Here is a 27,894-nt window from a genome sequence, read left to right on the forward strand (position 1 = left end):
TTTTTTTTCCCCTTGTGCTTGGGACCCTCCTCCCCAGATTTTGAGAGGGAAAGAGGGCGGGGAAAAGTCCATTACAAACCGCAAATTGCCAAACTGCAAGTTTTTAATAAAAGATTAAATTTACCGCAGAGTAGTGGGCAGGCAGAGAGAGAAAAACACTCCTCCCCAGCCCAGCCCAGCCCAGTTGAGGAAATAATCCAAACTTTTTCACATCTTTGCAAAAAAAACAAGAGGCACTTTGGTCAGAAAATGGGCGAGGGAGGCTAGAATATTGCAGAATCTCTGTACGAATGGAGACAGGAAGTCATTTGTTATTTGCGCAAATGTTCTTTTCAGCCCATGTTGCTTACTGCCATTCCTCAGAAGGCACCCCGAATTAGGCAGGGCAAAGTCCACCAAACCCGTGTTGTGTTGTGTACCCCCCCAAAGAATCAGCAATGAAATAAGCAGGATTTCAGTGCTGGGACAGGAGGTCTTGTTTAAAGTAGGGATCCCACACGTATCAGGACAGTGACTGACAAGGTCCTTGACGGGCGGGCGGGCGGGCCAGGTCTTCACTCACCCAGCAATGGACTCTTTAAATAGGATACTATACACACATGGAAGCATTCTACGGGCACTCTTCTGGCCTCTAAAAAATAAAGCTTTCTTTCCTGTACAAATGTACACGGCCCTTAAGGCTTCCAGATTTTGGAGGTTTTTTTTTTGTTTTAAGATATGGCTGTTTCAAGGCGTAGTATCTGCCTCGTGTCAGTGTATTTATGCATACAGACCCAGACAGGCGAAGACACACTCTCTCTCTTTCTCTCAAGTCTTACAAGCAAGAAGTGATGGGAAGACTCGAATACAAGACTCCTGGCAAGGAATTGGGGGGGGGAGGGAAGAAGGGGTCTCGGGAGTCAGAAAGTGATGCGTCTCTTCTTGGGCTGGGTAGAATCGTCTTTCTCCTGGGACGCCTCCAATATCCTCTGGGGATAGCCGGGGACGTTTTCCGAAGTCTTGAATTGCTCGGTCAGAAAGGAGAGTCTCTGGTCCGGGATTTCGGTGGAGGGGGCTCTGCTCGGCAGAGGGGCGCCAACGCGGCTTGACGTCTCCCCCAGCGTGTCCGCGGAATTGCTACGGCTCTGAGCGGGCAGAGGGCCGGGGTTTTTTTGCCTTGATGAGGCCCACAAAGCCGAGGTTTCACCCTCCTTGCCGTTGGCGGCCTTGCTCGCCGATTTTGCTCGTCTGAAGAGACGGGGGTCTTGCGGCCTGTCCTGGATGGGCTTAGGCTGCCTCACGAGGAGCGGCCGGGGCTTCTGTGTCTCTTGAGGGGTCCTGTTGACGGCTGGAGTGGGGAGGGGGACCGGAGGGCGCTGCGTATCGGGGCCGGGAAGGGCCTGTTGCTTGGTTCCACTAAAGGCCGAGGGTTCTTGGGCGTCTCTTTCTGGAGTTGCCACTCTGGAACAGGGAAACGGTCTGGATTTGAGGATTTTCAGGGCGCTGGTTCTGTAAGTGTTCTTGGAGGTCTGGATGATGTTCCCTCTCCGCTGGGCATCCTGGATCATCTCGTTCCAGTCTTTGTTCTCCTGGAGATGGAGAAAGGGGAGAGAAGACACGGTGATCCAGTTGTCCCGTATTCCCTTCGAGTAGATCAACAAGAATGAAAGAGATTGCAGCTCCGTTAAAGCCCCCTTTCCCCCTTTCCCACCTACCATGAGAGTCTTCAGCTTCCCGAGAATAAACAGGCTGTATTTGGCCCGGGTGATGATGACGTTCAGGCGCTTCAAACTTCTCAAAAACCTGGAGAGGGGCAATGAAAAGGGCACCGCAAGGTGAGGACGTCTGAGCAGTGGCGGAATTCAGCGTCTTCCTCGTCGCTTCCATCCCAGGGCCCATCCACACCTGGGAGACGTCTAAATCCTCTCCTCCCATCCCGGAGACAGCGAGGTGCTTGTCAACGGGAGGTCAAAGCCAAAAACGGAAAACCCCCCAAAGAGGACCCCAAAATTTGGGCCAAACGGGTGGAGGAACGGGAATCTTGGTTGGAAGCTCTTAGCCGCCCGAGGGGATGAAACCAGCCCGCCATTTCAAAAACAGCTTTTAGAAGACACGACGATGCTGGCTTGGACACTGGCGGCCGGTTCCTATCTTAAATTTTGAACCCAGGTCGCCCTGATTGGAGATGGCAGTGTAGGGGGGAGGGAGTGGAGTGAAGGAAGACTCTGGATTCGTTTCACCAGCCCTGACCTTGAAACACCTCTCCGCACGACCCATCGGGAGACCGACACTCTTCTGATTCATGCGCAAACTCCCTTATTAATATTTCACGCGGGCCCTGAATATTTCATTCGCTGCAAAGGTGACTTGCGAAACGGGGAACGCGCCGGGAAGGCAAGCGTAACCTTTCTCCCTCCGTCTTGGAGGAAAGCTATTAAACCGAAGCTCAACGGCGAGGACTTGTTTTCGAAACACGGGGCTCTGGTCTGGCCTGAGGGGACAAGGTTCCCAGGACAGAGGGGGGTTTTTTGGTTTTTAAGCCCTGGATTCTAAGACGGTGAGGATGATGGATCCCAAGCTCACGGAAGAGCTGAACTAGAAGCTTCCTGAAGAGGCTATTATGAACTTGCGAGCAAGTTTGGTCTAGTGGTTAAGGCGTCAGGATAGAGGAGGAGCCTGGTGCCAGGAGACGGTGAGTTCTAGTCCCGCCTTAAGCATGAAAGCTGGCTGGGTGACTTTGGGCCTATCACCAGAGACTGGGAATTCTAGTCCCACCTTAGCCATGAAAACCAGCTGGGTGACTTTGGGCCGGTCCCTCTCTCTCTCATCCCAACCCACCTCCCAGGGCTGTGGTTGTGGGGAAGGTACATTGGATAAGTTCACCACCTGGAATGATTGATAAAACCAATAAAGGTGGGATATAAAATAAACCAACTTCTCACGCTCTCTGGCTAGGCCAGCTAGGGAATTCTGGGCGTTGAAGTCCGCCCATCTTAAAGGGTCTTGGATTGAGAAACAACCAAGGGGTGGTCCCACCATAAATTTCATTCGCCACTCTTGGTTGCCATCTGCTGACCAGGAAGCTTGGTGCTTTTGATTGCTACAGAAGAAGGCAAGGCGGGTTTCTGTCTGAACCTAGAAACGTGGGGGCAGTTTTAAGACGGGCGGCCTTCAGCTCCCAGAATTCCTTAGCCAGTATGTTTGAAGACGGGTGGGCTTCAACCCTCAGAATTCTCCAGTCAGCAGCTTTAAAGGTGCTGGGGAATTCTGGGAGTTGAATCCCACATGTCTTAAAATTGTCCAGGTTGAGAAACACCCTTCTAGACACGTTAAAAAAAAAAGTTTTGCTTCATTCTATTCCAGAATTGGGGCTGGAGCACCCCCCACCCCACCCCCAAGCTGACCAGGAATAGAATAGAGCCAGAAGGGACCTTGGAGGTCTTCTAGTCCAGCCCCCTGCTCAAGCAGGAGAACCTATACCGTCTCAGGAGTTGAGCCTAACATGAAAAACACCCGGCCCCGAAATAAAATGGCACCAGTTCCTGGCACCAAAGGACAGAGAGACCTACCCAATCGATCCTTGTGTGCTGTTTGCCCGCACACAGGTGACAATAACGCAATCTTTCTCCCGGCCTTGGAATCCGTCCACGGTGTCAATTTCCCCAACACTGGGGAGGGAAAATAAATGAATGAATGAATGAATGAATGAATGAATGAATGAATAAAAGGATAGTAAGGAAGGACGGAAGATGAGTCAGGATGCTTATTTTTAACCCACACCCCACCTTCAAAACAAACAAACACCCCCTTGGAAAATGAAGGGGGGGAATTGCAGGAAAGATGAGTAATAAATCTTACTTTAAGAGATTTTTTAAGGGAGAGGGGAAGAGAGACAAAGAAGCAGAAGGTGAACTGGGGGGGGGGGGAAGATCTCAGGACATGGAGGCATTAGACAGAGGGACGTCCACACCTTCAGCACTCACTTGTTTTCTCCAAATTCTTTATCCAGCTGTCTCTGTATCCTCCTCTTTTGCGCGTTGTAAGGAGTGATGATTCCAATTTGGCGAGAGCCGATGTCCTTCTTTTTCTCCTTAATGACCTTCATTAGCTCCGTCAACAGCGTCAATTCTTGGGGGTTATAAAAGGAGCTGAACCAAGGCAAACAGGGGAAAAGTGACTTAGAGGAGAAGACGGAGGGGGAGAACAAGCGAGGGGTAAATTTAAGGTTGTAATTTGGCTCCATCCTTCCACTTAAAGCTAAGCACTGCATTGGGGCAAGAAACTGTTCCCTAAATCAGCGTTTCTCAACCTCGACACTTTTCAGATGAGTGGACTTCAACTCCCAGAATTCCCCAGCCGGGACTACTCGGACACGAATGCTTGTTGAAAGGGAAGTTCCCAAAGACGGGACTGACGTTTTCCTTTGCGGTCGCATCTGCAATTGCTAGCTTGGGATGCAGCCACTGAGACGCACTTAATCAACACAGGCAAGACAACTTACTCATTCTCGCATTCCTCGCGGCTGTCTAAGACGTCGAAAAGCAAATAGGGTTGAAAAGGCCAGGCCAGCGAGAAGCGATCTTCTGCTATTTTCCTGTTGTGGGAGAATTGTCACGGGACAGAAAGAGGCAAAGTAGAATGAGAGAGTTGACACCAGGACCCTTTTCAAACAGAGACACTGAATCACACAGGCGTGGCCAAATCTTTGAGCTTGTCTCGCACACAACACTTGGAGAAACTAGGTAGAAATGTTGCAACGGCAGGTACAAAAACCCTGATTTAATCCCAGGAAGTGTCAGGAAGAAGCATAGACTAGTCCAGGGGTAGGCAACCTTGGCTCTTTTATGACTCGTGGACTTCAACTTCCAGAATTCCTGAGCCAGCATGGCTCAGCATGGAAACCTCTCCCTTTCTCCTCAGCATGGCTGGCTCAGGAATTCTGGGAGTTGAAGTCCACCAGTCATAAAAGAGCCAAGGTTGCCTACCCCTGGACTAGTTCCACCATTAACTGACTGGGAAATAATGGGGAAGAAATGGAAAAAACACCATCGAACTTTCAAAAATATGTCAATATAATTCTGTTCCAACTCGTGACGTCCATTTCCTGGTCTGGCCTATCTGAAAAGGCCGGTACAAAAACAGCTAGAATTTTCTCGTTGCAACTCAGGAAAAAAAATCCCCACTTTTTTTTTTTTTTGAAAGATTGTCTCTCAATTCTTTTAAAAAAGGGGAAAAGTTAAGACATCAGAAAAATCCAACAAACCCAAACTGAATTGCTGGATAGGTTAATGACAGAGATGGGGTTTTTTTTACATGTAAGAGTCCACCCCCACCCCCACCCCCCAAAAAATATAAAATCCAAGACAGAATCGTATACGCCGTTTGCGATGTCATTAAAAAAAAAAAACAGAAGGCGCCTTGGGGCTGCCCAGACACCAATTTAAAAATAGGCAAAAATGGGCAGGGTGGGGGGAAAAAAGCCAAGATCTGGAATAAAAGGGACCTCAGACCCACATTTTACTTGTTTAGCAGGATGCTTCCATTTCCTACCTGTCAGTGGTCAAGACCCCTTCGTAGATATATTTGGAGGGGAAAAGGCAAATTTCTGGGTGCATCCGATACTGAACGGTGAGCTGAAACACTGGAAATTTCCCAGAGATATTTTCTTGATCTTGTTCCTTCAGATGCTTGCAGAGACGGTCTATTAGAGACTGGTCGTAGCTATGATCCTGGGCTTTCTAACAACATGGGAAGAAAGACATTCAGAAGGGCTGCCCCGGCTGAAAAATATACAGGCAGTCAGTCCTTGACTTACAACCACCATTGATAAGAAAGCAGACGGCCTGTAGACCTTTAGCAGCTGATTAATAACAATAACAACAATAATAATAATTCCACTAATGTAACGAAGAGACGAAAAGTAGAGCTGGCCACTTTGCGAAATAAGAAGGGGATTGAGAGGCCCAACACATCTGGGGAAAGCAGCTGCTGGCCAGGAAGACAAGATCCACTTTCCCGCACATCTGGAGTCATCTTAAAGATGCAACTACGTACCAGGGACTTAATGGTGGGAGGCAGCTGTTCGGGATCGCCAACCAGGACCAGCTTCTTACAGCCATGGATCAGAGGGATAAGAGTTTCGATTTCACACGTCTGTCCTGCCTTTTCGTAAGAAAGCACCAGAGTGGGAAGAAATAAATTAGAAAACTGCAAGGAGGAGATGAGGAATAAGCCCAAACAGAAACACAAGTAGTTTTTGATGATGTACGGCTGGCCGCTTAGCGACAGTTCAAAGTTGCAATCAACTCATAAATGGTGCAAGTGATCCTCGACTTAACAAGTGCTAGTTTAGGAACCATCACAAATTATGACCATAAGGGGCAAGCTCTGTTACAGTTGTAAGTCAAGGACTATCTGTGCTGGAAAGATCTGCAGAATTCCTTCTAAATTCGTAACTCCTCCTGCTCTTATTTTCAGGATTGAGTTTTTTCCCTGGTTTTGTTTTTTAAATGGGGTGCACAGCCTTCCAGAGGACAGTCTATAACTTGCTTTTTTTCCCTTGCCCCACCCCGCTCTTGGCAGAAAAGGGGATCAGGAAACGGGTGGCTGGGTCTGAAACTCGTAAAAAGCAACTTTGCAAATTAAAAAGGATGCCAGAGAGTCATAACTCCTGCTACAAGAGAAGCGTGTAATTGTCTGAATGAGAATTTATTCCCAGCACATGGCAGAAGTAATGTACTGTTAAATTGTTCTTGTTCTGCCAGGGGGCAGGAAATGGGTCGTGCTTTGCTAAATGGAGGGATGAAGGGGTGGCGTTGGGGGGTGGGGGAGGGGAAACCCAGCCATGGCAGGCTGTGATGGACAACCCTGGAGGAATGAATTACATTTATAATACGGGTAATTAATCCAAAGACCCAAACTGGCTCTTCAGAGAATGTCAATGACATTTTTCTCATACGATATGAACGGTACAAGCAGTTCTCTACTCACAACCGCATTTCTGTTGTTAAAAGTGAGTTTTGCCTCTATTTTACGACCTTCCTTGTCACGGTTGTCGGAAGGTCGCAAAATGATTCACTTAACAAGTGTGGCAAAAAAAAAAAAAGGCCGTAACGTGGGGCAAAACCCATTGAACAACTGTCTTGTTTGGCAATGGAAATGACTTGGGCATCATTGTGGCGGTACGTCAAGGATTCCCTTGCACACAGGAGGGAGCAGCTGAGAGTCTCCCAAGTGTAAGGGACACACCGCAAGCGTCTTACCTCGTCCACAATCACACAGCTGACGGGGTCCCCGCCCAGCCTGCGGAAAGCGGATTTCAGCAGCATCCCTCCGCTGGTGCTCAAGGTGCAGCAAATGATATGGGACTCCAAAATGATGCTGGCTTTCAATTCTTGAGATCGCCCGCGAGCCTGAAAAGCCGAAGAGAAAAGCAGGAGAATTCAAAGCTTGGTTCGAAATTCGGATCGGGGACGGATCAGTCTAGATTCCTCTCCCTCCAGCCTTGCCCAAAAGACAAGAGCTGGCCCAGCGGTTGAGGCACAAATCAAAGCACTGGGGGCTGGTAAAAATGCAGCCCGCTTCCCGATTCTTACAGAAAGAATTTGGATTGTCTGTTGGCAAGACCAACTGAGGGATGTTAGGAACTCTATGGGAGTTCTACCTCTTTGAGTTGAGAAGCCAAGCACTGCCTCTCCTTGGAGAGCTGGCAAATTTCATCCTCCAGCTGCTGTTTCTGAAACAGAAGACAAACCTCTTTTTTTTCAAAACCAAGAACCATCGTTTTGCAAGCCATGTTGAAAACTAGACACAGGAGTGGCACAGGAGAGCCGTTCCCACGAACTGTCACAAACTGGATGCTGGCATGCCGCAGCCCGGTACTGATCTATGGACCGGGGGTTGGGGACCCTTGTTCTAGTCCTAACTCCGTTCCAGTGGTTTAGTTGTTGTTTTTTTCCTCTCCCAAGAGATCGTGGGTGGAATCAGAAGCACCCACTCGTCTGCAACCAATGACTCCAAAAATAACCCCTTCTATTTGGGATCTGGTGGTTACCTTCTCCCCGTTCTCGCTTCGGTCCATGGCCCGCAGACGAGAAAGCGTGTCCAGCTGCCGATCTAAATCTTCCTTCCTCTTTTGGAGGTCTTGGTGTTTACCAAGCATGGCTTTGTCTACGGAACCAAAGAGAAGGAGATCCCGTTTTTCCAAACCAGATTGAAGATCTGGTTCGCTCAGTCCAGAATCTGGTTCAAGTTCAGATCGTTGGAAGCAATACACACACACACACACATAGGCAGTCCTTGACTAACGACCACATCTGTGGCTAAGTGAAACATTTGTTCAGTGAATTTTGCCCCCTTTTATGACCTTTCCTGCCAAAGTTATTAAGTGAATCGATGCAGTTCTTAAGTTAGGAATACGATTGTATTCAGGGTTACAGGCAAAGCTGGTTTCCAATTCATCATCATCCTTATTCTTAAATTTATCAGTTCCTGGTTTTCTTCCCTTCGCATTTCCTGTTAAAACTAAGAGATTTTTTTCGTCTAGTAGTTTTACTTATCTCTATTCTTTCTGCTCCCTCTGGAATATTCCGACCTAGATTTAAGGATCTTTGCAGGACTTTTCTTTCGGGATCAATAATGGTTTGGGGTGGTATTTCTCAACAGTAGAGTCCACTGGATTGAGTATGATATTCTAAGAAGCCTCTCTCTACTTTTCTGATACTAGCTTAAGAGCAAAGTGGCTCTGTGCCTTTTCCGTTATCCTTTATTCCTCAGCCGAGAGGAAATAATAATAATAAAAATAAACAGGGCTGCCAAAAAAAAAAGTTTAAGACTCCCAGCACCACCCAATTCCTAAGCCAAGAAAGGGGCTAGAGGGGAAAAAAGGCGACGCAATTTCACACTCACTGATTTTGCGGTCGACCTGATCGTCCAAGCTGAATTTCCGGACTTCGCTGTTGATCGACTTCTGTTGCCCTAGACGGACCAGGTTGATGTCGCCACAATTCCCTAGATGTCACAAAAAGGCAGGGTTGTGCTGTTTCTCAAGACAGGGTTAGCAAACACCCAATCAAGGTGGGGGTTTTTTTGTTCAACAGTATCAAATTTTATAAACAAGTAAATAGCCATAGCACTTAGACTTATATGCTGCCTTACAGTGCTTTACAGCCCTGAGCTGTTTAGAGTCTGTGTATCAACCCCCCCCCCCATCTAAGTGCTCATTTTACCAAGACATTTCTTAAGTGACACACACACACACACACTCCCCGGGACAGGCAACCATCATAAATATGAGCCAGTTGCCAAACATTCAAATGTTGTTGACGTGACTATGGGGATGCTACAATGGTCTTAAGTGTGAGTAAGAGTCATCAGTCCCTTTTTTCCAGTGCCGTTGTAACTCTGAACGGTCACTAAACGAATGGCTGTTAAGTCACAGTCTCCCTGTGACTTAACAGCCATTGGTATAACTCATCACATTCTTTCAATGTCTTAAACCAGGGGTCTTCAAACTTGGCCCTTTTATGACTTGCGGACTTCAACTCCCAGAATGCCTGGCTGAGGAATTCTGGGAGTTGAAGTCCACCAGTCCTAAAAGGGCCAAGTTTGAAGACCCCGGTCTTAAACCGTGTGCAATTTGCCCTCCAGTCTTCAGTGACTGCTTCCTCCAAATGACAACGGCCACAAATAAATTAAAATTAAAAGGGGGGGAAGGAAAGGCGAGACCCGCTCATACCTAAAGCGTTTTTCTCCCGGTATTTTTTGAATTCCAAAATTATTTTTTTCATGAGGTTATCGATGGCGGCGTTGGAAGGCGCACAAACCAGGATGCGGTTCGTCTTGATCTTGGCGTTCAGCCTCTGGACGGCGTTCTCCTTTCCCGATCGCTGGAGATTAAAAATGACACAAGACGGTCTTGGCTTCGGAATATAAACCTAAGAAATCATGAAACTCTTAAATTTAAAAGAGTTGCTTCGGGAGGAAGGCAATAGCCATCCACTCATTGACAAAGAACCTGTGGGTGTATCCACAGGGGATCCTTGACTTACGACGACAATTTGCTAAGTGAGAATTTTGTTAAGTGAGTTTCGCCCCGTTTTATGACTTTTCCTGCGAATCCCTGCAGTTGTTAAATTAGGAAGACCGTTGTTAAGCGAATCTGGTTTCCCCATGGACTTTTGCTTGTCAGAAGGTCACCAAAGGGGATCACATGACACCCCCAGGGACACTGCGACCATCATAAATATGAGTCATTTGCTAAGCGCCTGAATTTTGATCACCTGACCCATGAGGATGCTGCAAAAATTGTAAGTGCGAGGACTGGCCTAAGCCCCTTTTTTTAAGTGCTGTTGTAACTTTGGTCACTAAATGAATGGTTGAAAGTGGAGGACTACATGTAGTTGATGGAAATCCGTAATTTCACTGGGAAAGACAAATTTATCGTACAGAAAGGAAATCATGGAAACTGGGGAGATAAGGAAAAGATTTGGAGTTTGTAAGTTTAGTCCTACTAAGAAATATGCCTCAGACAGCAGCCATTTTGTAAGTGAGCTCACAACACATTCTCAAAATCCACACTGGCTAAATTCCCCATCTGTCGAGCACGAAGAAATCAGGAGAGTGAGGCAGTATAAAGGTTTATTGCAAGCTTGAGCTCTCTACAAGAATCTTAGCTACTAACGGCCAAGGGAAACGAGTGGGAATTAGGAAGACATTCAAGCTGGGCTGGACACGCAGGGACTCGTGACTGATGATGCGTTTGACCCTTCCCTCGGGCTCAGCCTGGTCATCTCCTACACCACCCTCAACTCAACTCATAATGACCATCAGAACCTGCAACGGGATCCACATGGCCTACCTCATCAAGGATGCGGTGCAGAAGCCCAACGATCACTTTCGATTTCCCGGTCCCAGGTGGTCCATGGATTAAGCAGATCTTGGGTGAAGATGGATGCTGGGTTATCATAGCGTAAGCACTTTCAATAGCTCGCCTCTGCCCTTGGTTGAAGTCCCTCATGTAAGGAAGCTGGGGGAAAAGGGAGGAGGAACAGAATTGCACCAGGTCATCATGTCCATGACCCACTGGAGATGTCTTCTCCCCCAACACATCTGGGTCTGAATCCCTCCTTTCTCCAAATGGCAGAAGTCCAGTTTGGCAAAAGAGTGTCTTGTTTCATACCAGACACAGATTATGAGAAGAGAAAGCAACGGCTTAACATTTTATATCACCATAATATAAAAAAGAGGCTGAGTCTCTAGAAAGAGTACAGAGAAGAGCAACAAAGATCATTAGGGGACTGAAGGCTAAAACATATAAGGAACAGTTGCTGGAATTGGGTGTGTCTAGAAGGATGAGGGGTGACATGATATCGGTCTTCCAATATCTAAGGAGCTACCACAAAGAAGAGGGGGCGGTCAACCTATTCTCCAAAGCATCAGAAGGCAGGACAAGAAGCAACGGATGGACACTCATCAAGAGAGAAGCAACCTGGAACTAAGGAGAAATTTCCTGACAGTGAGAACAATTAATCAGTGGAACATGTTGCCTCCAGAGGTTGTGGGTGTTCCATTACTGGAGGCTTTTAAGAAGAGACTGGACAGCCATGCTGCCTGAGCAGAGGGTTGGACTAGAAGACCTCCAAGATCCCTTCCAACTATGGTGTTCTGTTATTCTGTGAACAACCATCAACATTCTTACCGATTTCTCAGACTCGGCGTTTAAATCTCTCGGGGAGAAGTAGGGGGCACTTGGAGACAGGATGGGCATGGCTAATGGGCTGCGATTCAGCATCAAGAGGGCCTGGAACCTCCGGTGGGTTGTCGCCAAGGAGCTGACCACTATGCATTTCACCTCTTTCTCAATGCGCGAGAGATTTCCTTGAGTCTGGATGGAGAGGTGACAAGTGACCTGTTGTTCCTTCGTTTCTGTTGGGAAAACAGATCAACAAAGAGGATTTACCATCAATGCTTTGTCAGAACTCGTAGACCTTAGGACACCAATCATGGTTTGACCTTCCAAGCACTCAAGACAGCCGTTCCCATTAGAACACAAATCATGATTTGATCTTCCAAGCGCTTAGTAAGAACGTGTCAATGTTAGGACCGAAATCATGATTTGATCTTCCAAGCTCTTAGTTAGAACTCAACATTTGGACCCAAATCATGGTGTGATCTTCTAAGAGGCATTTTTTTAAAAGATGGAGAAAGGAGAACTAGGTCAATTGCCCACCTTGAGTTATTCATAAGAAAGGTAGGATAAAAATAAATAAATTACAGCTCTTTGGACAGCCGCTAGCTTAGACTTTTCCTGTGGCACTGACATGACAAAAAAGCAATCCTCAAAACAGCAATCCACAAATACTTACTAGCATTATGAATGCAAGGATTAGAAAAACGAGTCACGAATCCCACATGCTGAATGGCCCGGTTTTCCCCCTCTCGTTCATCGTAAAACCGTTTGTCAGATACCGTCAGCAAGACCAGGTCATCGTCCTTGGGATGATATTTATTTTCTACATCATGCTGGGAAATATTAGCTGGGGGAAAAAAGAAGGACAATAAAAACACGATCATCCAGTTCTACAGGATTGTTGTTGTTAATTGCGAAGTCGTGTCTGACCCATCGCGACCCCATGGACAATGTTCCTCCAGGTCTTCCTGTCCTCCATCATCTTCTGGAGTCCATTTAAGTTCACACCTACAGGATAGTCCTTGACTTAGAACCACAATGGACCCCAACATGTCTATTGCTAATTCTGCCCCATTTTGTGATCTTTCTCACCACAGGGGGTCTAGCTGTAGTCACATAGTCGTCAAGTGAACCCGGCTTCCCCATTGACTTTGCTCGTCAGAGGGTCGCCAAAGGGGATCACGTGACCCCGGGATGCTGCTGCGACCATCGTAAATATGAACCGGAAGTGTTTGAATTTGGATCACATGACCATGGGGATACCGCCACAGTTTTAAGCATGAAAAATGGTCATTAAGTCACTTTTTTCAGTTCCGCTGAAAATGAATGACTGCAAGGTGAGGGCTCTTCGTAGATCTGTATTTGTGTTTTTTATCTCTTAGCTTACATCTCGTTTTCTGACCTGTGAAATCGGCTTTGTTCAAATCCATGTTGAAATTCAGTAAAGTCAAATGAAAAGACTTGGGCTCTTTCAGCTTCCGATTCTCCATCCAGTCAAATGCTACCTGGAAACGGGGGGGGGGAAAGAAGCCAAACTTGGTTTAACGCATTGTCTGGACAAAAGAGCCCCGCCTTCGCGACACTGTATTTCGCTCCGACGTGGAAATGCTCCTTATTCCGTCGCACCCATGCCTCCAAAGACACACCCATCCCGGTGGGAAACTTCCAGAAGGACATGCACGATGGCATTAAAAGGCATGTAGTCCTCACCAAATTTCTGTGGCTAAGCAAGACATAGGTTAAGTGAGTTTAGCCCCATTTTGCGACCTGTCTTGCTGCAGTGGTTAAGTGGACTCCTGCAGTTCTTAAGCCAGTCACACGGTGGTTAAGTGAACCGGGCTTCTACATTGACTTGTCTTGTCTGAAGGTCGTGACTCTGGGGACACTGCAACTGTCAGAAATAGGAGTCAGTTGCCAAATGTCTGAATTTTGGTCACGTGACCACAGGGATGCCGCAACGGTTGTAAGTATGGAAAATGGTCATACGGTCACTTTTTTGGGGGGGGGTGCTGTTGTAAAGCAGAGGACTACTTGCTTTTAGCCTGAATCTAGTTCCTGGAACTCTGAGTAATCCCACTCAGATTGAATTTAGATGTGGTTTCCATCCAAGACAGAATGTGAATCATGATTTACTGAATAAACCGTCTCATTTGTCCAGCATCTCTTTGAAGACAGGGAGAGCCACCACCCTTGGTTGCCGATTGGTTTCTCTGGCTGAACTCACCGTCTCGTTTTCTAGGCCAGCACCTTAACCACTATCCTTGCAACCCCTAGAGAAGGGAGGTTAATTCATTAGTTACTCATATATAGTTGTCCCACCAGCTTTATATGGTATTGAAGATGCTACTTAGGCAGGTAAGAAAAACAGGTTCACAAAACTTCTGCAGCCCAACATTCTTTCTTAAATGGGCTTACATCCTATTGTGTGTTTTTTTTTTTCCTTTTAGCTCAAAGCAACAAATCTCAGGGGTAGGCAACCTTGGCTCTTTTATGACTCGTGGACTTCAACTCCCAGAATTCCTGAGCCAGCATGGCTCAGCTTGGAAACCTCTCCCTTTTCCCTCAGAATGGCTGGCTCAGGAATTCTGGGAGTTGAAGTCCACGAGTCATAAAAGAGCCAAGGTTGCCTACCCCTGCTCTATCTCATTGTTTCTTGCAGAGGTTTATCGCTTGCTTCCGCTCATGGAAACTATCTTCTTTAATAAGCTAGGAGCTGGGAAAGGGGAAAAAAATAGATCAATAATTCTTTTATGAGCGGTTTATATCAATTATAAATTAGACCTGAGCTTGCTGAGAAATACTTGGGCTTTTAGCTGTTGACTTTCAATAGGAAATGATGAAAGTTTGTGGTCGGCACATACTTCTTCATATAAACAGAATATGGGACTAGAAAGTATGAGAAAAGAGGAAATGACCCCGTGCAATGATAGGTGTGGGAACGGTAGTGAAGTTAAGCAGTGGGTAGAGTAGGAAACTGGCTCGGTAGCCAGGGCAACAGAACAATAGGGAACTAACCAATTGGTCAGTTCCAAGAAAAGGGAACTAGCAATGGTGCTGTTCCAGAAAGTCACGTGTTGGTGGTTTTAACAAGAAAAGGGGAACTGGAATGGTTGCTGAGTGGCTCCAGAAGTTATGGGTGGGCACAGTGGTAAAGTATAAAGATTGCCTTGGAGAGGAGGGTGGTGCCATTTGGGCCACTAAGCCGTCAAAGTCTTGGCTGCTTGTGCATCTGGCCCTCACTGCAATGAGTTACTCAATGTAAGTGACTGTTAAATTTAAATAAACCTCTGGATCCTAAAGTGAGATGTTTGTTGTATATGTCGTGTCTTGTTTCATTTAAACTTTCCCGACAGCCAGCTTGAAATGGGTGAGCAAGACATCTGAATTCCAAAGGTGCTTTTTTTCAAAAAGGCAACTGGATTTCCTTGGGGGTTCCCCCCCCCTTTGAAAACGTTTTTGCTTCTCACCCAAACTGAAGAAGTCAGAACTGAAGAAGCTTCCTGAATGAGAAGTGAAATGTTTTCAAGGGGGAAATAACAACAGCCCTTAGACTGATATATCACTTCACAGTGCTTTTACAGTCCTCTCTAAGCAGTTTACAGAGTCAGCCTGCTGCCCCCCAACAATCTGAAGTCCTCATTTGACTGACCTCGGAAGGAGAGGAGGCTGAATCAATTTTGAACCGGTCAGGATCGAACTGCTGGCAGTGGACAGAGTCAGCCTGCAATACTGAATTTTATCCACTGTGCCACCATGGATGGATGGATGGGTGGATGGATAAGATAGATAGACGGATAGACAGAGAGATAGGAGGTAGATGGATAGGAGAGAGAGAGAGAGAGAGAGAGATAGATAAGATAGGAGATAGACGGATAGATAGATGGATAGAAGATAGATGGCTGGCTGGTTGGAGGGTGGATGAGTGGGTGGATAGGCAGGCAGGTAGACATAGACTTATATACCGCTTCATAGTGCTTTACTGCATTCTCTAAGCGGTTTACAGACTCGGCATAATCTGACTCCTCATTTTACCGACTTTGGAAAAATGGAAGCCCTGCCATACTGCTTTCTAGCCACTGCGCCACCACGGCTCCTCAAGAACGTCCAGTAGCCTTTTCGAAAAGCACCTTTGGGATAACCACGATCTGGATGATTTGAGAATCGCCACAGACATTTAGACATCTGAGATGGTCCTGGAGCAAAAAAGGACCGCTTACCTCTTCAAAGGCGTTGAGCATCATCAAAGGGAAGAAAATCTTAAAATAGTCATCGTAGTTCGGAAACTTGACCGGAACAGAGATAACGAGCGCCTGCAAGAGATGGCTTGGTGGTCCCAGCTCCCTGAAGTTGGCAAACATATCGTAGCTCCACTTCAGGATTTCTTTGGTGAAAATGCTGTGGTCTCTAGGCTGATTGTGAGAACTGTTGACTCGGGCAAAAAATGGGCGTGCCTCCTGGCCCGTGTCAGAGCGTGGAACAGGCATCTTGCTGGCATTACCGACAACATGGCTGTTTTGGGGCTGCGTGGAGACATTATTCATATTGCTAGGGCAAAGGAGATTGGCCAAAGTCAGCTTGGTCCTCAGGCCATCTGCCTTGGAGGTCTTTGCTGCTGCTACATGCGTGGAGCTGGTCTCTAGATCTTTGGAGAGGCTGGCAATCTGAGAAGCAGCACTGGAGCTGAAGATTTTCTTGGTGGAAGGCTTGGGAGGCGCGCAGGGCTTGGCAAAGACGTGGTCTGGAGGGTTAGGCAGAGAATGACCATGGCAGAAGGGACCTGCTCCTTCCATCTTTTTAGGACATCCGGGATGCCTGCAGTTCTCAATGACCTGAGGTGGATCCTGCAAAGTTGGGAGGACCACTGTGTCTTCTGGGTGACTGCTACTGTCCATTTGTGAGCAAAGCTCCATGTCCACCGGATCTCTCTGGGTTAGGAATAAGTCATCCTCATTCTCTTCTGGGTTGAGGTCCTCCTTTAGCCCAGATGCGTTCTCACTCAAGTTCTTGCTACGCTGATCGGAAGAGGAATCTGAGCTGCTGCTGCCAACTTCGCTTGAAGAGCAGACGCTCCCTGGAACAGCGGTGGAACATCCTGGAACATCTGAGTCAGGCTTGAGAGGGTCTTGCCTTGACGAAGGAAGAGCCTCTCTCTCCAGAGGTGCAGAATGGGACCCATCATCCCCTTGTGAATGCTGTGGTAGCAATTCCTTCACATGGTTAGAAGAATGGCTGAACTGGCTAGGCTTTCCTTTTAGATTTTCAACCTCCTCCTTGCTAGTAGACGCCACAGTTGGCTTGAGAAAAGTCCTTTTTGCTCTGGGAACATTGTCTCCTTTCTCCTTCTTCTTGGGTCTTGACTGTCTGAAGAACTGGCGTTCCTGGCTGGCCAACAGCACTTTGTTCCGGATAACCATCCGCTGAGGTTCAATCAGTTTGGCCCTTCTCCTTTTTTGGGGAAGCTGCCCAGCTGCTTTTCCATAGCTGCGCAACTGGGCGACGACGTCGTGAGAACGTTGGGAGAGCTCTGCAGCTCTGCGGGCTCTCTTTTTCAGGCCCAGCTTTTCCACGGTGGACGTTGGCTCGGGAAAATGGTGGACTTTTTTGGGAGGGACCACGAAAGGATGAGGCGATCCAGATGGTGTCGCACAGGGCGATTTTTCAGTCACGAGCCTTCTTTTCTCAGGACTCCGTTGAGCTGTGTTCAGCCACTTGGATTTAGCCAAGCTCTTCCTTGGCCTGGGAGTTGGTTCCAGTGATGGTGTCAAAGGTCTACCAGATGGTGGTGGTAGTAGTGGTGTACTGGAAGTTGAAGCTGAACTCTGTTTGGGAGTCTCCCGACCATCGGCGTGCATGGCTGTGAAATACTTTGAACCAACAGCTGTGCTTCCCTCACCAACATTTTTTTCATCGGCCTGGACAGGAAGTTTCAGTTTGGTTTTATCAATTTTCACCTGCTGTTCCAATTCCTGCTCGTTTTTTTCAATAATGTCATGCCCAAGATGATCTGTGTCATAATCCTGCTCATCAAGGTGCCTAGCCAACTCCAAGTCAGATGAGGCGGACCTGTCAGCTGTCTTTACTGGAAAAACATCTGCCTCCGTTGTCTTGTCCAACTGGCTATCTTGCCAAGCGGAGTAAATCTCCTCTTCAGTTTCAAACTCAAAGCACTGCGATTCACATTCCCCGTACATCAACGGAGAACTGGAAACGGTTATAGCATCTTGTTCGTTAGCCTCGGGGTCTTTCTGAAGGGACACACTCAGATTTTCTTCTTGGCTCCTCTGGCTCAAATTCACTTTGTTCTCTTCTTCGTCGGAAGACAAGTCTGAAATGATGATGACCTGGTTTGAGGGTCTACCTGCTTCAGAAGACAATGTGTGACTTTCACTTTCAGATAAAGACCTCAATGCCCCTTGAACTTTTCTTTGAATAGGATTCTGGTAACTCAAGGTACTTTCTCGACCAGCAACTAAACACAATTTGCCTTTTTTGTCTATTTCGGGCTCCATTGCTTGGACCATCGATTTTTTTCTTATCAGCTCCTTCCTAATCTCCAGCAAGGGGACATTCAGTTCATCGTCTGTGCTACTTTCTTCTGACTCTGCCCCACTTTTCCAAGCGCTCTTAAATTCTGCCAAACTGTCTCTGGGCTCCTTCTTTATGCAAAGTGTTTTAGCTTGAAAGCCATTCTCCAAACTTAGCGCCCAGTTGGACATACAGCTACCATCTCCCGACGTTCTTCTTGTCATTTCTTCCTGATCCTGCTTCTCCTCCTTAATGGACTGCTGCTTTTCACTCTCCGGTCCCAGCTGTCTCTTCCTGTTCTGCACAAACTGTTTTAATTTCAAAGTGAGGTCAGCTTTGTTTGACTTCATTTTCTCGGTGAACTTTTTTGGAATCTGCTTTTCTTCCAAAGCAGAACTGCTGGGCCATTGGTGAAGATCAACGTCGATAATTCTGGGCTTCTCTTCTTTCCCACTGGTATCTTTCTTCTGAACGACTTTGTCGAAACTGCCTTGGTTTAGGGAGCTATTCTGCTTCATCAGTCTTGAATGGGAGCTTCCGCTGTTCTGGGCATCTGTGGGACTCCCTGTTGAGTGCAACATGTGGTCCTCATGTAATAAACTCTCTTTAAGTTCCTGTTTAATGTTGGCCAAATGGAACTCGGAACTTCTCTGATGGCTTTGCTTTCCACAAATGCTTCTCTTTGCTTCCTCCTCCAAGCTATATTTTTTCTCAGACAAAGTTCCTTCTTGAAAAACTTCGTCCTGCCTTCTTGGTGACTGATAGGTTGAGTGTTCTTGGGGAAGATATCCTGGACTTCTCCCCTCCTGTTCGCTAAAGAGACGGGTAGGACTCGCTCCATGGGAGGAAGGACTTGATGACTTAGTCCAGAGGCTTCTTATGATCTCAATCAAGCACGTCTGTAATTCCCGCGCCTGTTGGGGGCTCAGCTTCCAGTCTTCGTGACTACGCCGAAGCAAATTCAGCTCGTCGAGGAATGGGGAGGCCTTCTGCCCCATCTGGTAGCCCTCCTTGAGGAGAAGTCGGATCAAATTCATGCAAGCAGACTGTATAGAATCCGGTTCCCAAGATGGTACTTTTGTTAGACTTCTAGGTCCGTTTCTGGCAAAGTCCTTCTCAGCTCTGCAGGCAAACGCCATACTTGGAAGCCTGGCACACGTCACCACCACCTCCACCCAGTTTTGAGAGCTGACCCACAAAGTGTTGAAGCATTTCTTCTTCAAGTTGAGCTCCACTACCATCACGAGGATCCAGATGAAAAATTGAGACACTTTGTCACAAGGTTGGACGGTGTGGTGAAGGACCTCCTTGACTTCTGAACAGAGGTGTTGGATGACCACCATGCTGTAGGCGACGCCCAGCCCCTTGAGGTCCATCAGGGAATGGACAAAAGGAATGAACCAGAGGAAAGTGCTGTGGTGCAAACGCATGTCCCGCCCGATGTCGTACTGGAACATGTCAGTCAGGGTCTGCATTTCTTCATAAAAGTTGGGGCAGTAGTCCAAGCAAGCAGTAGTCTTCAATCTTGAGTCCTGAAATATAATCCAGACAGTCTGTCAGCTGCTACCTCACATGTTTGCTCTTCGCTATCATGTGGTGACTGCCTGCCATGGACCCTGGGGAGGGGGGACGGGAGGGGGAAAGTGAAAGTCTGTATCTCCCCTAAGAAGCTGTTTCAAGGTCACCTGACTGGGAGAAGGCAGCAGCTGCATGCCAACCTACTTTGAAGTGTCTATTCTGAAAACATCTGGCTTGAACCTGACTAGTTATGGCGGCATCAGCGATGGGAGGCAATTAAGAGAGGGAAAAGTTGAGCTTAGGGACTTTGGCGCACAATTCTCAGTTCTGGCTTTGCACTACTGCAATGTACGTGAGTTCTGATAAAATTATACCTTTCTCAACAAACGGAACCAAGGATTGTTTCTGTCTAGAGGTTTAAGTGGCAGCAGGTCTGGCACAGTCAATGAATGCTTCCACTCATTCCTGGACCACCAATCATTTAAGACATGTTTCTCAACTGTGGCAACGTGAAAATGTGTAGACTTCAGCTCCCCAAATCCCCCAGCATTACAGGTAGTGCTCGAATTACAACTATAATTGAGTCTGAAATCATGGCTGGTTGTGAAGTGGGTCACCACACGACCAATCCCATTTTATGACATTTGACCTTTAAGCAAGCCACCATGGTGGTTAAGAGAATCAGTGCTCATTAAGTGACTCCATGGTCTGAAATGGGCTTTTTTTTTTTTTTAAGGAAGATGGAAGTTAAATTGTGTGACAGCAATGTGCTGCAAACAAATGTAAATGCACCCATAATGCAAGCATGTGATCATGGGTGGCTGTTGCAACTTTGATTCTGGGTTGTAAGTACTTTTTGGGGGGGTTGTCATAACTTCTAAGTTGCTAAGAACTGAACAAAATAAATACCATTTAGGATGTTCGGAATTTACCTTGTGGGGTCTTTCAAGGTTGTAGTTATATACAATCTGGCTGCAGGTAACTGTTTCATCCCTGTAGTCCAATAATGGCTCTGATTTTGTCCTGCAAAAGGATGAAAAGCATCAAAGAAATATGAAAAGCAGCATGTTTTTGAATTCAATGTCCCAGTTTACAACCAGGAACAATTAAAAAAAAGTTATGCTTACCTTCCTGACACCTGGAATAAGAGCCATTGATGGCATGGTTATTGGTCAATTGGAAATCTTTTACTTATTTACTTCCTGCCTGTGTTAATTTTACAAATGATCAACTTGGCCCTTTGTGGACTCCAACTCCCAGAATTCCTCAGCTCAACTCCACAAGTCATCGAAGGGCCAAGTTTGAAGACCCCTGCTTTTTAGATTGTCCCAAACAGAGAGAATTGCTTGAAAATCGATAAGGAAAGGACCTAACGCCACGGATACCTTCCTTAAATCTGATTTTCCAGATTTCTATCATTAGACCAAAGTAAAAGGCACAGACCTGGAGCAATTTCGGCGAATGTTCTCTATTTCCTTCTTATAGCTTGCGTTGTTGATGATCGCCTGAAACGCCTGGACCGGATCCACCAACTGACCCCACACTTTGGACCCCAACTTATCCAGGATCACCATGAAACAGTGGAGGACGGGCCAAAAGGGGTCATTGATTTCATCTGGAATAACAAAAAAAAAAAAACCCACCACATTACATTTATTTAAACATCAAAGTATATAAATGACCAAAGGCTTTCCCCAAAACTGTAGAAAGTTGATGTTTTTGCATCAATTTTTGGTGAACAACCCGTCACATAGCCACCATTTGAACTTATGAAGGACCTCCAAAAGGTATTTATGACCCAAATTTGAAGTTCTGACATCCACTTACCCTCCCCCAAAGTCACAGGATTGTGTTTTGTCTGCATTTAGGACTGTTTGCAGCATCCCACAGTCATGTTTCTGGCAAAACAAAAAAACAAAACAAAACAAAAAAAACCCCGCCCATTGCAAACAAGTGATTCATTTAAAGACTGCTGCAAAAATGTCATAAAATCAGGTTGGAGATGTGATGATGACCTCCTTAAAAATTGCCACGACTTGCAACTGTAATTCCAGGGTCATTTACCGTCATAAACTTTACACACATGTTATTAAATAAACCATTCAGTCTAAAGGAATAACCCCGGCCTCTAATTTATTTGATCACAGCCTCCAAAATTTATTCATTGATTACCATCTGTCTGCTTTTTCATGGTGTTCATGATGGACTGCATGAAATTCTGCTTGTCTGGTCCGAGCAGCATTGAATCCATTGCTTGTTCTTCTAGCACCGAGAGCAGCATACAGAGACCTGCATGAAAATAGCCCAAAATCACCGTTAATTGGCCGTTTTGTGCAAGGTTTGGCAATCCACAAGCTTCTTCCTTACAATCAAACTTAATCAGAATAGAGCTGGAAGAGACCTTGGGGGTCTTCTAGTCAAAGGGAAGGGAAGGGAAGGAAGGAAGGAAAAGAAAGGGGAAGGAAAGAAAGAAAAGGAAAGGAAATGAGGAAGGAAGGAAGGAGGGAGGGAGGGAGGAAGGAAGGAAGGAAGGAAGGAAGGAAGGAAGGAAGGAAGGAAGGAAGGGAAAGAAAGGGGAAGGAAGGGGAAGGAAGGAAGAAAAGAAAGGAAAGGAAAGCCGGAACAGGCTAAACCCAAATTCTCATAAAACTTGCCATCTTCTCTACTTACCAAGCCAATAGTTTTTGTAATTGCTGGTGTCGTACAGATGGGGAGGCAACAGGATCAGCTTGGTTTTCTCAATCCCTGGGGAGCTATAAATATCCGGGTTTTCAAAGAGGCCCAGTTCCACGACTTTGAACAAACAGATCATCACTTCTTGGATGTCGTAATAATCGTCCCGGTCGACTTTGCCCAGGTTTCTAGCAGTCAGGATGGCCCACCGGCGGATCTGGGGATTGGAAGCACTGAGGTCTGATTTTAAGCCACTGTTTTTGGCCCTATCGTAACTGAGCAGTCATTAAATGAACGGGTATAAGCCAAGGACCCTGTACACCTAGATTTCTTTTATTCACTAATCAAATGTATTCGATTCGGTGACTCTAGGCGGCTTATGGACATTGAACAAAATGCAGCATAAAATACACCCAAGGCCCCCTTCCAACTCTGCTATTGTGTTATTCTGTTAATCAGGAAGGGTCTTAAATTGACAAAAAATGCAATTAAAATTGCAGCTCGCATTTTTGCCTCTTTCTAGAAGCACAACCAGCAAAAATAATGCCCCCTCTTTAAACGTTTACTGTTAATGTCAGAATCTTGAACTCTAGCTCTGTTACTCCCAAGGAAGCCAGGTTTCCAAACCAAGATTTGCTCCTGGCCAAATTGGTTCAGGGGCAAACTATATGAATGAATAAATAAAAATCAACCTTGCAGATTCACGCATCTAAATAGGAAGAGGTTTACCACACTGGAGAGCTTCCTGGGTACAAGGCTCACAGCGTTTGCTACAGGAATATAGACAATTTAGCTCTGGAGGGTGAAAGGAAATAACCAGAGTCAACTCACCATCTCATTGGGATGCACCATGAGTAAATAGATACCGGGATGTTTGCCAACCACTTGGTAGGAGTAGTTCATTTCCTCCATTTTGCAAAGAGCATCTACGCACAGCTCGCCTGCAGAGAGAGGAAACCACGAAAATCAAGCAGAGCTCAAAAGCTACGAGATGTTATGCATCCTTCAGAGAGCAAAGCTGCACTCAAAATAATAATAATGCTATTTCTGTGGCATAAAGCATTGGGGTTTTTTTTATTCATTTTCAGTCTCCAAGGTCAAAGCTGGCACCTGCTTCTAAATCTTTGCTTGTTATTTATTTCAGCCTTCCCCAAATAAATTTTGAAAAGCTTATCTTTCAATGGATAGGATCGCTGAAAGATGGGGGGGGGGAGGTCAGAGAAACAGAGGAGAAATATTATCTGTCTTTTCACACCTCCTGCCTACTCGGCTTGTAGCACCCTTGCACGCTCTATTTTTATGCCAGCTGTGAAGAAAACCCAAGATGAGTTTTATCTAGAAAAAGCTGAAGGATGATTAGAAGGCTGAAGAGATGCTATGAAGATGCTGTAAAGCAGGAGTGCTGAAAAGATTTGTTTCAAATCTGCAGCTATAATGGCAGAAGCTGGACAAAACAAGAAGCCACAATACCCAGGAGCAAAGATCAATTCTTCAGAGCTGGATTCAGGAAAGAAAGAATCTCTGAATCCAGTGATTTGGGAAGCTAAGAAGAAAAGCCTTAGACAACTTGATTCCTATGGTCCTAATACTTAAATCAGGAGTCACCAAACTTGGCAATTTTAAGACTTTGTAGACTTCAAAGTAATTCCCAGAATTACTCAGCCAGGCAGTCTTAAAGTCGCCAGGCTTGGAGATTCCTGCTTAGATGAAACTGTTCTGTCTACAATACAAATTAAAAAAAACTAGGTAACATCATCAGTGCATCGAGGACCTCACAGTCCTCCTCCTCTTCCACTCCACAACCCCACCTTCTCTTCTAGCACAGATGATGTTACCTAGTTGGGTAATGAAACGTCTGCAAAAAAAAACCAAGCTCAGAGAGCAACAAGGATGGGATAAAACTCGGCTCAAGCAGACTGTGGTAGCCTCTGCTCATCAAGTGGGTCAAGAATCTCCCTTCGAAACTCACTGAGGTGTTCATGAAGTAGCAGGTAGGGGTACTTGAGGACTTCCAGCAAGGGCACCCGGAGACGTTTCTCAAAATTAGGCCCCGTGTAACAGGAGATCAAGGGGGTGATCCTGTCCTCCTCCACCAAGTACAGGTCATTTTCATTGTCTTCTTGCATGGATTTCTCAAAGCGGTCGACAAGACGGGAAACTTCCCGATCCCACAGGATCTGCGGTTGGAAACACAAAGGACAAATTCTAGAAGAGTGCCCCAGAGTGCTGAAAAGAAATAATAATAACAACAACAACTGATTTATGGATCTGGAGATTAAGAAAGAGGTCGATTGGGTGAAGGGATTTGCGAAATATTTAAGAGGTAGGAGGAACAGTGTGAATATAATTCTCAGCTGAAAAATAGGAGAGAAGTCATTGATATGATGATGATGTTGGAAGGGACCTTGGAGGTCATCTAGTCCAACCCCCTGCTCAGGCAGGAAACCCTGTATCATTTCAGACAAATGGCTGTCCAGTCTCTTCTTAAAAACTTCCAGTGTTTTTTATATTTAATTTAATTTCAGTTTTTCTTTCGGTTTGCCTTTTCTTCTAGGAATATTCTCCATAAATATAAAAAATAGAAGAGCACCATAGAGCATAGATTCAAAAGTCTGGAAGGGACTTTGGGGGGTCTTCTAGTCCAACCCGCTTTGCTGGCTGAGGAATTCTGGGAATTGAAGTCCACAAATCTTAAAAGTTGCCACGGTTGGAGACCCCTGCTCTATACAAGTCATCCATCTGGCAAAGATTGAGGGGGGGGTAAACCCCAGAAAAGACTTTATTTAGAGCTGTTCTTGAAAATGCACGACTTGAAATGGACACAATGTTAAAAGGAAAAATCCAACCCAAACTTTAAACCAAGGATAAATAAACTGAAGTATCAAAGTGAAAGCAACTAACAAGATACAAAAGATGGGAGTAGCAAGATTAAAATCAGTTCATTAAAAACAAAAAGTTTTTTTTTTCAAGGTATGTTTTTTCTTAAAAAAAGAGAAAAACTTACTTTTATTTCTGAGTTGAATACCAGAAAAAAAAAAGATTATAACACAGCGATGATATAAGAATCAGCCAAATGCCAAGTTCACCCAAGTGGACTGTACGGCCAGAATCGGGGTACCTGGTGCAAAGACGGGACTTCATCTCTTGCCTTGTGGTACTCCTCCACGCATTCCAGACAGTAACAGAGGTCCTCGTTGGCTGCGGCAACATCCTTCGGAGACAGGGCAGACGAGGCGTAACTTGTTAGTAGCTTGATGGTGGTGAGACCACCTGGTGTACACCAGCAACATGTACTCATTCTACTGGGAGAAAAAAAAAGATGTCCCGATAGAAGAGAATATTTGTAGCTTCGGGGTTCAAATGGTGTTCTCTGAGCTTAGTGGTTTTCTTGCAGACGTTTCATTACCCAACTAGGGAACATCATTAGTGCTAGAAGGGAGTGGTGTTTGTGGAGTGGAAGAGGACTGTGGGATCCTTGGTGCTCTCAGAGCTTGGTTGTTTCTTGTCCTGACATCTGTTACTAAGCAGCTCCTTATCATTTTTGGTGTATGGTGGCTTCTGGGTCCAAAAAACAAAACAAAACCCATAGCAAAACTCTCCCAAATTGAAACTTATGTAAGTTTTTCTCTTAGGAATCCTTCAAGTCTCCTTCCTTGTACAGATATAAATTCATATTATCTCTAAATTTGTTTTCTTTATGACAGAGGGGATAGTGTGTGCATATATATATAGGTATGTATGAGAAAGAGATTGTGTTTTTTTCCATAAAAGAGATTGGATATATATAGATAGGAGTGCATTTAAGTTTATGAATACAACTTAATACCAAACAGTAAATAATTACTGCAACTTTTTTTTTTTTGGTCTTATCTCTGCCGTTCCAGCACTTTGTTAGGGGAAAATTCAGCTCTAAGGGGACCATTGTATTGCCTCTGGGAATTTTCAATCCTTCGAGGTCAGAGTAAAAGTAATGAGATAGCGTACACAGCTGGCTTTAACTAATTGGGGGGAGGGAGGGAGAGAGAGGACAGAGAAAAAGAGAGAAAAAGAGAGAAAGGGGGGGAGAGAAGGAGGTTAGTGAGCCCCCCTTGCAGACTGGGAGCCAATTTCCATGCCTTGGAGCCCCTTCCTCTCCTCTCCCTTTTCTTCCAAAGGGGAAAAACACACATTGACTTCCATGGGATCCACGTTGCCTTTAGCAGCTCTCAACCCTCTCCTTAACTTTCCTGCCAAGGGGAAAAACAAGGTTCATCTCTATGGGGGTGAAGTGGCCTTTAAGGGTGTGTGTGTGTGTGTGTGTTAATTTGCATGCTTTTGAACTCCTCCTTTCTTTCCTGCAAAAACAGATTCGCCTCTATTGAGGGATGTGTGTGTGTGTGTGTGTGTGTGTGTCAAGTGGACTTTAGGGGCGAATTTGCATGCCTTTGAATGCTTCCTCCTCATTCTTCCCCAGCCCCCCTACACACCCACACCCACACTTTGCTGCAAAGGGGAAAACCACAACTCTATGGGGTCCACCTTGCATTTGAGGTGCTGCTTTCCCTGCATTTGGCCCTCCCTCCCCCAGCCTCCCTTTCCTGCAAAGGGGGCTCAGCTTGGCCTCTCTATGGGGAGGGGGTGCAAAGGAAACCCTGAACAGGAGATGAACTCTAAGGGGGCCAGACCTGGGGTGGGTGGCGGGCTCCCCTCCCCTAATATGCTGGCACCCCTGGAGAAGGGGAAAATTGAACTGGGAGGGGGGGAGGCGACTTGCCCCCCTCCACCTCTTGGGTGGAGACAGAGACTCGCTTTACCGTCCCTTTAAAACGTTCGCTCAGCGGCCCCCGTTCCAAGGAAATGGGGCGGCCCGCAGCTCCCCACAGAGCCAATTCTCTGCGAAGACAGGTGAATGCGGCGTCGTGGGAATGGGTTACACCGGTTCGGGGGGGGGGGGCTTCAGGCCTCTGAGGTAAAGAGGGGGGGGAGCCACGCGCCATTTCCTGGGCTATGAGGGGGAGGGGAGAGAGGAAGCCCCTCCCTCAGGCGCCCCCCTCAGCTCCCCCCGCCCCTTCGGCGGCCCCTGACCTCTCCCTCCGGGTCCTCGGGTGGGCAGCCGCCGGCCCCACACCGCTGCCATGAGCCCCCCGCCGCCGCCACAACTCCTCGCCCGCCGGTGCCAAGACCCGGCGCTTCCTTCAGGACTCCTTCCGGTGCGGCAGGCCGCGTCCCCGGCCTGGCTTCCGCCGCGGCAAGCCCCACCCCGGCGTGGGATTGGCCGCCGCCGCCGCCGCGCGCTCGCCATGCCTTTGCCGGCACCATAGAGACGAAAGGGGATGCAAAGGAGCGTCCCCACCCCGCCTTGGATCCTTTTTATCCGCCGGGAAGGGCCTAGAGCTAGAAACAGGAAGAGGGGGAAGTCAATCGCCTGCTTCCGGGATTGTCGAACGCACAAAGATTCCTAGAAGCATGAAAAGTTTAGAGCAGCCTTTTTCTCGAAATCGAGGCCCGGAGTCCAAAGGCGTCCCATGGCC

The 27,894-nt window shown here is 46.6% G+C and overlaps 1 protein-coding gene across 2 annotated transcripts; it reads right to left on the minus strand.

Moving 5' to 3' along the window:
* SETX (senataxin) lies at positions 1-27,594 on the minus strand. Of its 2 annotated transcripts, none has more exons than XM_039322924.1 (25): positions 27,449-27,594; positions 25,503-25,683; positions 24,354-24,561; positions 23,216-23,325; positions 22,382-22,601; positions 21,884-22,000; positions 21,155-21,326; positions 20,644-20,734; positions 15,886-19,725; positions 13,071-13,173; positions 12,345-12,515; positions 11,678-11,904; positions 10,838-11,005; positions 9,716-9,866; positions 8,887-8,988; positions 8,033-8,148; positions 7,643-7,714; positions 7,242-7,391; positions 6,034-6,141; positions 5,530-5,717; positions 4,481-4,573; positions 3,963-4,127; positions 3,549-3,647; positions 1,695-1,782; positions 1-1,568 (listed from the first exon to the last, which is right to left on the minus strand). In XM_039322924.1, exons 2-25 carry the CDS (start codon positions 25,680-25,682, stop codon positions 900-902), a joined length of 7,608 nt encoding a protein of 2,535 aa, XP_039178858.1. In that variant the 5' UTR covers position 25,683; positions 27,449-27,594; the 3' UTR covers positions 1-899. The 2 variants fall into 2 exon arrangements, with proteins under 2 accessions (XP_039178858.1, XP_039178859.1); XM_039322925.1 differs by having other exon boundaries at positions 25,503-25,686; positions 27,449-27,590.
* Positions 27,595-27,894: the final 300 nt, after the last annotated feature.

This window comes from Crotalus tigris, unplaced genomic scaffold (assembly GCF_016545835.1).
Source record: "Crotalus tigris isolate CLP2741 ecotype Arizona unplaced genomic scaffold, ASM1654583v1 scf7180000024153.1733885, whole genome shotgun sequence".
Lineage (NCBI taxonomy): Eukaryota > Metazoa > Chordata > Lepidosauria > Squamata > Viperidae > Crotalus > Crotalus tigris.

Coding starts and splice junctions, on each gene's coding strand:
- SETX (XM_039322924.1), bottom strand. CDS start 25,682: ATGAGTACATGTTGCTGGTGTACACCAGGTGGTCTCACCACCATCAAG. Junction 22,001..22,381: donor TTACAAAAACTATTGGCTTG/GTAAGTAGAGAA, acceptor ATTTTCATGCAG/GTCTCTGTATGCTGCTCTCG. Junction 21,327..21,883: donor CATGAAAAAGCAGACAGATG/GTAATCAATGAA, acceptor TTGTTATTCCAG/ATGAAATCAATGACCCCTTT.